The sequence below is a fragment of the Brachyhypopomus gauderio genome, chromosome 21 (genome assembly GCF_052324685.1).
Source record: "Brachyhypopomus gauderio isolate BG-103 chromosome 21, BGAUD_0.2, whole genome shotgun sequence".
Taxonomy (NCBI): domain Eukaryota; kingdom Metazoa; phylum Chordata; class Actinopteri; order Gymnotiformes; family Hypopomidae; genus Brachyhypopomus; species Brachyhypopomus gauderio.
The window spans coordinates 2416304-2428980 of NC_135231.1; the positions used below are offsets into that span (position 1 = coordinate 2416304).

A 12677-nucleotide genomic window follows, 5' to 3' on the forward strand; every position below is an offset into this window, starting at 1 on the left:
GCTGTGGCGAATCCCAACACCCCTCCCGCCTCACTCCCGACTCCCAGAATGCTGTGCTGCATGTTCAGTGAGGACGAATATGTGTGCGGTGAGATCCTGGATAGGCTATAGAAGGACTGAAGGAAATGCGATATTGAACAGGGAGAAACCTGACGCCATTGACCAACTACAATGTGAAACAGAAACAGTTGAGATGTTATGAATTTTGATGTTAAATTAAAACAACCTATAAACATAAAAAATAAGCAATAAAAGAGAGAGAACTGATCGTTTTTTTCCATATCTGAAAGTATTACCCATCAGATTTTAGCTTCGTCTCAAGATCCTGTTATATAATGGAGAGACAGACTGGAGGAGGACAGATTGGTGGTCTTGGTGGTCTTGTGACTGCAGAACGTGAAACACACACATGAATACAGGCTGTTGCCAAAAGGGACATGCTGTGTTAGAATATCCCAACAATTAGGTGTTAAGCTGTAAATTCCCTAATCCCACTCACCCCAAAAAGATAAAGCTCAGGACAGAATCCTCACCTATACCTACAGTTACATTTACTCAGACTTCCTGACAGTTACATTTTTTTTGTTACATTTCATCCCACGAATGGATGGCATTCCATGTCTTAAGATTTTCTTGCTCATATTTAAGTGTGGGGGGGGGGGGGGGGGGGGCAACACCTCCTACCTTTTCAAACGGAAAAATTATTTACACCCCAATACTTCATTGTGAAAGTAATACTACCTATCTGTATTAGCTGTAATACACCCCACCACCACCACCACCACCACCACTTCGCATTCCTTCTCTCGACGTGAGTGCAGTATCCTGTGGCGGGCACCGTAGGACCCTGTAGGGGGCACCGTAGGACACCGTAGGACCCTGTAAGGGGCACCGTAGGACCCTGTAGGGGGCACCGTAGGACACCGTAGGACCCTGTGGCGGGCACCGTAGGACCCTGTAAGGGGCACCGTAGGACCCTGTAGGGGGCACCGTAGGACCCTGTAGGGGGCACCGTAGGAACCTGTGGCGGGCACCGTAGGAACCTGTGGCGGGCACCGTAGGACCCTGTAGGGGGCACCGTAGGACCCTGTAGGGGGCACCGTAGGACCCTGTGGTGGGCACCGTAGGACCCTGTAGGGGGCACCGTAGGACCCTGTGGTGGGCACCGTAGGACCCTGTGGTGGGCACCGTAGGACCCTGTGGTGGGCACCGTAGGACCCTGTAGGGGGCACCGTAGGACCCTGTAGGGGGCACCGTAGGACCCTATAGGGGGCACCGTAGGACCCTGTGGTGGGCACCGTAGAACCCTGTGGTGGGCACCGTAGGACCCTGTAGGGGGCACCGTAGGACCCTGTGGTGGGGCGAGCAGAGAGCAGTTGGCCAGGACAGAGCTGGTGTGCGGGGGCACAGACAAGGAGCGCCTGTTCAGTTCACTCCAACCAGCCAGAGGCGCCATGGTGGAGAAAGTCTTTTTAAAAGACGGCCTTTGACAGAGAGGCCCCGCCCCCTTCCTCACTCCACTCCAGGACCAAATCAAAGAACAGAGGCAGACACACACACACACACACACACACACACACACACACACACACACTTGCTCACACACAAATCTCCGGTAAAGGACCTCTGCCTAGGCTCCATCCCAACTCCCATCTACCCGTGGCTATCGCCGTTTCCCGTGGCCAATCACCCAGTGCAGACACAACAGAAAGCATCACGTGGTCACCGTCGGCAATACGGCGGCGGCCAGCCCGAGGTGTCCACCGAGAGCGCAGCAGGACACAGCGCAGCAGGACACAGCGCAGCAGGACAGGGACGCCTGCAAACAGGAACATCAGAAGTCCTGCGCAGCTGTATTTGAGGATTGGTTTGCCACTGATGGGAGACTAATCCGATCTGATGCCTCTAGAATGCTTGTGGGTTTGAAAACGATGCAGAACGTTCCAGAAGCCCAACTATTTCCCTGCTGGCGGTCTCACTACAGCGGGCAGAGGGAGCCGAGCTCGCTGCTCTCGCATGCTTGTGGTCTTCCACCCGTCGCCCCTGTCATTAGCGCCGTTTCCTCGCCGGGGGACGTCCAAGTGTCTGCGAGCGCCCCCCCCGCCTCATTGACTCAGTGTGTGTCCAGGGTGGGACAGGGACAAGAAGGAACTGTTCCGTGTGTGTGTGTGTGTGTGTATGAAATTGGCCCGTTTGTGCGCGCAGGGTGGGACAGGCAGCCGGAGGAACAGAACCGGCCTGTTCCAGGGATGAGGTCAGCACGGCGCCATTTCCAGCTTCCTGCCCTGTGCTCTCCGCGGCCTTCCCGACGGGTCACGCACGCACACGTCCCCTCTGCCCCCAGTGCCACAGTCGCACGTTTGCTCACGTCTCGCTAGTACATGTCACACCTCGATTCCATTACTGATAATCACCTTGCGAACTGCAGTTTATTTTTGGAAGGGTCAACACTACTGGCCCTTATGAACACTAATTCACTTCTCACGACAATTGAGATGTCGAGGAATCTCTGCTTTATCTGTTCTGGAGTTTAAAGCAATGCGCACTGAAACATGATTGCTGAAGATCTATAGCCAACAACAACATCTGCCAAGCTGTCCGGCCTGTCCAGGAACTAATTCTCATGATCCATCATCTGTGTGTCTGAGCGGTGAGTGCCGGAGCTCTGAACACAGCTCATACATGCTCACTGTGCCATCGGGCGACTGGCGGCAGGCGGTTATCAAGAGAGGACGCCGAACGCCACAATGTTATCAGCTTCCCAAATATAACACTTCAGCTTTTCTCAAAATACTAAGACAGACCGGGGACCTTGAGACTATGGGATACGCACTGGAGGAAACGCAGACGCACATATTACTCAAAACGTACACAAACACACAACCAGGGGCATGCACACACGCCCCACACATATTTAGCTAGGATATTGTTCTCAACATCCTATTGCTCATCTGGGACACACAGGTTCTTGCCTATGTGTTTGTATGGTTAAGCACCAGCTTTGTGTTACAAGTAGCCTAATCACTTAAAAACAAAAACACACACAACAATATATATTTTAAATACAGTTCCAAGCATTGCAGGAATGTTAATTGTAGCTTTGTGTAAGGAAACACAGGGATTTTCTTTGAACAAGCCTCAATTATGGAATTGACTTATTTGTTATGCAATCGTTGTACTTGTCTTATATGACAGTAATTTTCACTTGTCAGTTTACTGTACAACACTGTACTCAGTCACCACTGTTATGTCGTTCTGCTAAACAGCGCAGTTACTCTTCACAAACTCAGAACTCTTTCAGTGTGAGTTTCTCTTGGGTAAACAGCTGTTTTCTCTAGCCAGTGCAATTCATTCAGTTACAGTTGAAGGGATATATGTGTGTGTGTGTGTGTGTGCTCGCGCGCACAGCTGGACATGAGTTGAGGCAGTTCAGGCAAACCCATCAGAAAGCATCGTGAGCTCCGTGGAGTCCAAGACGCACGCAGGGCAGCCATAGGTCATAGGTCAGAGAGCAAGTGAGAGCGCGAGCATCTATCAAATATCAAATCCATACTGGACACAGCACAGCACCGTTCTGAGCGGGGAGCAGCCCGACCCAGAGACTCTCAAGCAAGCGCCGACTCTTATCTGCTGTTTACCTCGTCATTATCAGGACACGTTCACGAGGAGATGCAAATATGTGGCACTATGCCAACTCGCGTGCTCAGAGCGCAGCCTGCCTACGTCACGTCAGAGACGCTTGTAGGTCTGAGCAAACGTCCCGCACTTCATTAACACCGGGACAGACTACAACGGCCCCCCGCACAACATCCACCGTGCTTTGAAGGAGTCATTGTGAGAACGGCCCGAAGCGTTTCAGGAACTCCCCACGACACCCAGCGCTGGCTCTGTGACAAATTCCAGGAGTGTCGGTTTCCCTCAGACCCGCTCCCCTCCTTTGGTGCCGGCCCACTTCATTAAAACAGCCATGACACTGGCAGAGGAGTTCACACACAGCACACCGCTCAGCGCCTCCTGCTTATTATGAAAGTGAATCCAATCATCCAGTCTCCTTCTCGCTACGGATTTGTATATAGACTCAGCAGTTATTTTCGGCCTCCCTTTTATCTATTTTATTGACCAGAGGAGGCCCACGAAGGCTTTCACTAAAATATCATTCTTGTGTCTGTGTGAGGAGACTAGTGAGGTTTTGGCAGGATTGCACCTCCTAAGATTTCAGCTCCTGATTCTGACTTGGACAGAGGTCTACACTAGGAAATGAGTTTATAAACCCTCACACCCTGCTCGGTTTGTTGCCTTTGTGTTTTTCTGTCCCCGACTGCCGAAAATTACGTGCTCACATTATGAAGGAAACAATAAAAACGTTTCTGAATTATAGCAATTTCACAGCCTTTTTTTCTTAATGCATCACATTAGAGTCTTAAAATCCTTAACCACACACACCCAACACGTCATACCACAGCATGTATTTGTCTGAGATTGACCCCCCCACCCCCCACCTTTGCGGCATTAGAGCGTCTCCACTGAGGCGTTTAATAATTTGTGACGCAGTAACTATTAGTAACCAATTCATCGCGCCACAGTGGGGAGGATTTCTCCAAAGGTCATATGATAACTTTTTTTTCCTGCCACAAACGTTAGGTCCAAAATAAGACAAAAGTTAGAATGAGCATGTGTATTCTCAGTGTTGGCGCACAGTTTACTATAAACACTTTATATGCCTGCGGGGATCGAATTAGAGACAATCAAATTTAATCACGAAAGAAATAAAAAGTTACAGGTCGTCTCAGTGGGGTTCTACTCGTCGTTATGTAAGCGGGGCAATCATCAACCAAACCGCGTGCCGAACCCACCGAGGGAAAAAACGTTGCGTTACACCATCTCTGACGTGCTCGTTCTCTCATGCCGTCAACCGCGCCAGAGAACATGGAAAACGTGGAGAGCGCAGACGCAACTGCGCCAGCGTCAACAGCAGAAGATGGTAGCAGTGCCCTCTCACGTTACACAGAGCTAACCCGTATCAAAAAAGCGGTGATTGCTGATGCATTATGCTTGTACACAAATCGAACGCCAGATACTAAAACAGTGTTAGGACTAGTTTGACTGCGCATGTAGACTTTTAGCGGCACTACGCACCGCGCGCAAAACGGTGCGGCGCGCAGCGACAAATGCGCAACACTGTCAGTATGATGCGGTAAGAAACTGGCAGACTACTCCAGTGTCTTTCAAATGTTACTTTCAAAACATACTTTCAAATGTTTTGATTAAAAAAAAAGAACAAAGGCAAGCAAAATGTTACTAAGTGAAACGGCCACGGCTTTGGAAATACGAACCCCACAAGCCAGAAAGGTTTACACTGGTTTTTGTTTTTATAACTCCAACCTTACCTTACTCATGTTTCTCCACGGAACTCCACCTAACATGGATTTCACCTTTTAATACATTTCATACATTCCTCAATAGAGTACGAACAGCCTTCCAACTGCTGATATTGTGATGTTTTCTTTACTTTCCCACAACTCTGTGGTCATGGGAGGAGCCACGGAGGAAAATACGCTTGTGGAACGTATTACTGGAAGAACACTTTTTGATTGGCTGCTTCGTGGCGAGGGGTCTAGAATGTATTCTTGATTGGCTAGAATGCAAAATGGGATGTGCCCGTTTCGTTGGCTATCAATGTAAAGTTTTAGTCCAGCGCCAGTGAGAAGATCCTAATCAAATAAACTCGGGCATAAATACAAAAATGCAAGCCATGTGTACTGAAAAAGAAGAAGAAGAAAAAAAGTTTGTTAATAAAGTTAGGTTGCATTGAGGTGCGAGATGGCTTGCTATAAATTTAATGCATAAATCTGGTCGATTAATGCAGTTTAGAGTTATGGTATAGTGAAACATAAAAACAGAATTATTTACAGATCAGTTTTGCGCACATAGCGCACTAATAATACTATGGCGACATCAAGTGGTAGAATATGTCATCGCGTCTTTTTACTCTATAGCGTAGCTGTGCGCGCGCTATAATACTGAGCTCAAAAACACAAAAATGTCTCTGGAAAGATTGTGTTTAGCAAAGCGATTCTGAACTTTTTAAGACGCGATGGAATCACTTACACCATAATATTTTCATTATGTCCATTATATTATAGTATATGTTATATGTGCTCTATGATTCTGATTCATAAAATATAATCTTGAAAATGTAAATAATTTAGCATCATTTTCTCTTCCAAGTTTTTCAAGGTCATCCCAACGAATAAATTATAAAAAGAACAGATCCAAGCTCAAATGAATCACATGTGCCACAAATATTTTTCTTCTTGTGAAGCACAGAGTACACTGAGGTATAATTTCTCCTATAGGTGTAGATTAGTGGATTAGTGGAATTAATTAGACCCCATCTATGTTGGATCCTCTGAAAGTGATGATAGATGGAATATATAATGCTATCTTATACATGCATGCTGTTTCAATAAAATTATCTGATCACAAATCTTATAGGCCCATATTTTGCATTTAGGAAAGGACCCATTAAAGGAAATAACCTTAACCTAAAATCATGTATGAATGATTGAAAATGTGTTTTCCTCCCAACAGAGAGGGAGGCCATGCGTCCAGGTGAGGGACACCCAGGGAATAGGAAAAGATGGCGTGCTTAGAATCTCTCAGCATTAAGCAGCACAAAATATAACTGGAGTCTTGAGCATGGCCCACTTCTTCATTGCAAAGGTGTGTTTTTACTGTGTGAGCCACTCTAGGGGCAAAAGAGAAGGGGTAGCTGAGAAAGAGACAGACGGAGAGAGACACAGAGAGAACGAATTTGATACAAATGGAAGAAGGGGGGTAAAAATCAGTTTACAAAAAGAGAGAAAGGATCCAGAGTGAGAGAGATGAGTGCTGAGATCACGGGGAGTGAACATGAGATCACGGGGAGTGAACATGAGCCGAGGCCCGCATGCCAGGAATGAAACACGTCCCCATCACACTCCGCAAGTCCCACAGCCACGTGGATATGAATTTACACCGTTTACAGAACCCCAGGGAGGGGTGCGGGTGGAGCGGCGAGAGCGAGAAAAAAGGAGCCTTTGTGTGGCGGAGGGGCCTCACCAGAACCCACGCCCTCCTCCTGCCTTCCCTAGCCCACTCCTTCCCTAGTCCAGTCCTTCCCTAGCCCACTCCTTCCCTAGTCCAGTCCTTCCCTAGCCCACTCCTTCCCTAGTCCACTTCTTCCCTAGTCCACTCCTTCACTAGCCCACTCCTTCACTAGCCCACTCCTTCACTAGTCCACTCCTTCACTAGCCCACTCCTTCCCTAGTCCACTCCTTCACTAGCCCACTCCTTCCCTAGTCCACTCCTTCACTAGCCCACTCCTTCCCTAGCCGACTCTGTCTCTCTTTCCAGCTCTTCTCTGCTTTGCCGTAAGCACCGGGAGGGGAAGGTATGGGAGGGAACCCGCCCGGAGGGAACCCGCCCGGAGGGAACCTGCCCGGAGGGAACCCGCCCTAATGCACTGATGGGGACGCCAAACTAGACACAGCAGTTTGGGAACCAATGAAGCAGAACTGACACCTGAACAGGAGCCCCGGCTGTGCCATTCGGGAGGGGCTGACGGACACGTTGTCTGACACTAAAAACCACGTATCAACGGACACGTGTGTCTGACACTAAAAACCACGTATCAACGGACACGTGTGTCTGACACTAAAAACCACGTATCAACGGACACGTGTGTCTGACACTAAAAACCACGTATCAAAGGACACGTGTGTCTGACACTAAAAACCACGTATCAACGGACACGTGTGTCTGACACTAAAAACCACGTATCAACGGACACGTGTGTCTGACACTAAAAACCATGTATCAACGGACACGTGTGTCTGACACTAAAAACCATGTATCAACGGACACGTGTGTCTGACACCAAAAACCAGGTATCAACGGACACGTGTGTCCGACACTAAAAACCAGGTATCAACGGACACGTGTGTCCGACACTAAAAACCAGGTATCAACGGACACGTGTGTCCGACACTAAAAACCACGTATCAACGGACACGTGTGTCTGACACTAAAAACCACGTATCAACGGACAAGTGTGTCTGACACTAAAAACCATGTATCAACGGACACGTGTGTCTGACACCAAAAACCAGGTATCAACGGACACGTGTGTCCGACACTAAAAACCAGGTATCAACGGACACGTGTGTCCGACACTAAAAACCACGTATCAACGGACACGTGTGTCCGACACTAAAAACCACGTATCAACGGACAAGTGTGTCTGACACTAACACCATGTTTCAAAATGACACGTGTATCTATGACACTAAAAACAATGTTTCAATGAATGCGTGTGTCTATGACACCAATAACGGCCACACAAAACAGGAAGCCAGCACACACCTAAAGTTAGCGTAGACTGTACAATGTTGAGGGGTAGTGGGTGGGCCGGGGGTGTATTTGGGAAAAAGTACTTAATTTAAACTAAAGAACACACACACATTATATATATATATAAATATATATAAAAGATAAGATAAATCTTTATTGTCATTGCCACTTTTTCAAGAACAACAAAATTGCAGTGCCCGTATATACATATGCGCACTTTAGGGAGGGAGTGGAGCTGTAATGGTGTATAACACTTTAATGGCCTGAGAAATGCAGGTGATATAAGGCTGAAAGAGGAAACAAAAGGAGAGAGAGAGAGGAGGAAAGAGAGAGGGGGGAGGGAGAGAGAGAGAGAGAGAGAAAGAGAGAGAGAGACAGGCAGGGAGAGAGAGAGATGGGAACATTTAGACAGAGGAAATGAAGGGGGAGGGAGGGGGCAGGAATGATTGGGTAAAAGTAAAGCCAAGGGCTGATCAACTGCAGCTGTGGGGGGGGGGGGGGTGTAAGCGGCAGCCGGGGGGAGATTGGGTATTGGACAGGAGAAAGACAAAGAGAGCAAAAACACAAACGCTACAGCTCACGAGGAAGGAGGGTGACAGACAGGAACGCTGCCTCTGGGTTTTAGGCGGCTGATAAAACGCTGAAGCACATCCACCTCTTTCCCTGTGCGCCTGGCCCGCCAAACGCCCGCAGCACGCCACACGCTCCACTCACTCCGGGTGGATGTTGGGGTGGGCCGCCAGCGACAGGGGCCAGCAGAACCGGGCCTTGGGGGAGGGGGTGGGAGGTGGTGAGGGGGTGGGGATCTGTTTTCATGACCTGGTCAGGCTCATGGCTGCCGTCACACCGGGCAGCTGAAACACAGGATGAGTGCCTTTCCTGCCCTCTGCCATCTAACGGCGTTCTGTGTCAGATCCCCTCTCTCCCGTCACCCTGTCGACAGCCCTGCTCTGACGACACCAACAGTGCCCACACAAACACGGTCTGGCCACATTTCTGCAAGGGCAAGTGCTCGTGCCCAGTTACAAACGCTCTCGTGGTCACCTTGGGAACTAAAGTCACCGCCCAGGCTGTTTGAAAAACTAACTTTGCTCACACTCACCATCCACTCAGACACACTACTCTTATAGATGTGCTTCTTGGGTGTGCAGTTACAAGCTGTCGGCACGGCTAACCGGTCAGCCATCTTCTACCCCGTTCGTCATTGGTCAGTTTTCGGCCACAGGGACCCTGCTGCTTGCATATAAATCAGGCGGCCAGCCAATCTCAACGCAGCATTATGACGGACGGTCGTTGGCACGCCAACGGGTTTTGTGCTTGTGTGTGTGTGTATGCCCAGCAGTGTCACTGGAGATTTCACACACATCAGTGTCACCACTGTGAGTAGTTCCAGCCAATGGCAGCCCTGTGGTCAGAAACTGACCAGAACCTGAAGGCCACTATTGACCTGCAAGGCTGTTACCACAGCAGAACTGTTTCTAACGCAGTGGGCAGTGAGCGAACATCCAACACGTGTCTCACAGGGTGGCGTGAGCGTGTGTTCACTGCTATGGGAAGAGCTGGACCCTGTTATATGTGGACCTAACCAGGCATTTCCCTGTGTGGTGTTTATGGTGCATGCCTGTGGATCCTGGATGCCATAAACTACTACTTGTTAAAGGTTTGCCATTCCATGGATATTCTAGGAATATAGCACAAACCGCACACACAAAAGTCAGGACGTATTGTGCTTACAGCACGTACACAACCTGGCGTGAGCAGATTCACAAAAAACTGGAGACGCACAATTGTGTGTTGTTTGTATTGACATTGACAAAAAGCCCACCGTGTTATCAACTTTGACACAGGGCCTCCTTATCCCTTCATACCTGTGGTCAAACACGATGGGTCCAATGTCAGCCTTCACCCAACGACCCAACACCGCGTGGACACTCCTCTCTACTGTTGTAGGGCAGCCATGGCCTGGTGGTTAGGGAACTAGCCTTGTGACCGGAGGGTCGTGGGTTCGATTCCCAGACCTGCGGCCATGACTGAGGTGCCCCTGAGCAAGGCCCTTAACCCTCAATTGCTCACTTGTATAAAAATTAGATAAAAATGTAAGTCGCCCTGGAGAAGGGCGTCTGCCAAATGCCGTAAATGTAAATGTACTGTGACTTAAGCAGGACAGAAAGTGACAGCCAACCTGGAGGACTGCGGGGGCTTTGACCTCCGACCTACATCCTGCCCGTCGAAGCCCACGCCAGACCCTCGGGGTGGCGACGGAGACGAGGAGGGAGAGCCGGTCAGTTCCATGACAACGGCCGTTCAGCGAGGCAGCCCAGACGCTCGGACAGCCTCGCTGAAGACCGATCGCTCCAGAGAAAAACCTCTCTCGTTGTTCTGCCTTACAGAGAACCACAAGATGCAAACATGGGGGCTTTGCTAAAGGAAGTAAATTGGTAGCGCATAGCTCTGTGAGTAAGGGGTAAATTATTTGGATGGGCTGTTTAGGTACATGGACACTGGGGATTCCATTCTAAGTGTGGATAAACCTCATACGGCTTCATTATGGTCCCATAATACATTTGATACAAATCATATTACTCGTGATATGATCAAGTACTGTTTTAAAATGCTACCACAAACCCATAGTGGTCCCACTGTATAAAAACCATACCATTATTGAAATGAAAAATGTCTGCAAAAACAAATATTGTGCTCACAGCAATAGGAAGAAAAACTCAAAATAAACCTCAGGCTTTTGCAAACCGTGCTATTACAGTATCAACAGGGGGATTGCCAGACAAACTCTAGCCTGACAAGGCTGGGAATAAAGACTGGATGTGAACTTTTTACTAGAAGCACTCAGTCATGTGTCTGGGTAGAGACAATAGTTCACAGCATGGTGATGAACATGATGGAATTCAGTGAGCATGATGGAATAAATGCAATATCATATTGAAAGGAGAGGAGGTTCTTTGTTTCTCTCATTCTCTCTCTCTCAAACACACACACACACACACACACACACACACACAATTAACTTTGATTCCCAGAGCTTCATTGGAGACAGAGGGTCCGCTTCAAGTCAGTGACATCATAAAGAGAGCAAAACATTCCCACAGTACACATGATGTGAGCAAAGCCCAAGGGACCCAACCACTGCACACACACACACACACACACACGCACGCACACACACACACACACACACACACACTTCACACTCATTCCAACTCCACTCACTGAGAACAAATCAACATCATTACTCAACACCATTACACTGAAGAATGTCCACAGCCTTGTATATAAACAGTTCTAAAAATATGAATTCTAACGGGATAAAAGTTAACTTGGAGCAGAGGAACAGAACATCAAACATAAAAAAAACCCAAACAAACATTTCATGAACAATTATAGGAAAATGAAGAGACAAAAGGGTGACCTGGACCAAAAGTTTAATATATATATATATATATATATATATATAAAACCACTCTGCAGACAGCTGGACTCACTCCAACATGTCTCTCGGAGCAGTCCTGCTCAACAGGGAGCCAGGCCATGGACACCACACAGTCTTCACGCTTCCTAAACTGCTGCTCCACAAAGCCACACTCTGGAGGAACCTGAGGAACTCACCTTGGTGAGCTTCATGTTGTTTCCCTTGCTGCCTGCACGCTCTCTCTTCACAACCCCCGTCACCGGTTCTGGTTCCGGCTCGTCCCCGCAGCAGTAGGTCCCCAGGGTGCAACCCATATAGAGCCGTGGACCAGACTGGTCCCGCACTCTCCGTCCTGCCTCCGGCCCGCGCTCTCTGTCCTGCGTGTGTTTTGCCCAGCACACTGCAGCAGCTGTTTTTGTCAGCCGACTTGAGGCCCTTCCCCTTCTGCTGGCTCTTGCTCAGGCGAGAACACACACACACACACACACACACACTCACACACACACACACACACACACGCTCACTCCCACACCAGCTCATACTCACTCCCACATTTACCCCTGAGACACTCCAGGATTATGAAAACCAAACCTCTATCAACACTCGAAACCACAGACACACAGTAACACACACACACACTCTCTGAGTTGAAGCCTGGGGAATATTTATTGTGCCCACTCCCCCACTTTTCCCCCCACACACACTCACACACATGACGTTATGTTCACATTCATACTCTCTGCCTCTCTGGACAGACATACATATGTACATGAATTTGGCCACCCCAGATACATGCGGGCACCGCGGTTATTTTCTTTCCCCTGAACACGCGTCCCCGGCCCGGTGTCCTCTCAGCGTTACC

At 48.7% G+C, this 12677-nt stretch overlaps 1 protein-coding gene across 1 annotated transcript in view; it reads right to left on the bottom strand.

Annotated features, from left to right (window-relative positions):
• tns2a (tensin 2a) overlaps positions 1-12372 on the bottom strand; it is a 40262-nt gene extending 27890 nt beyond the window's left edge. Inside the window, 1 exon segment of the mRNA XM_076984610.1 lies at positions 12013-12372. Coding sequence (XP_076840725.1) covers positions 12013-12129 — 117 coding nt within the window. The 5' untranslated portion in view covers positions 12130-12372.
• Positions 12373-12677: the final 305 nt, after the last annotated feature.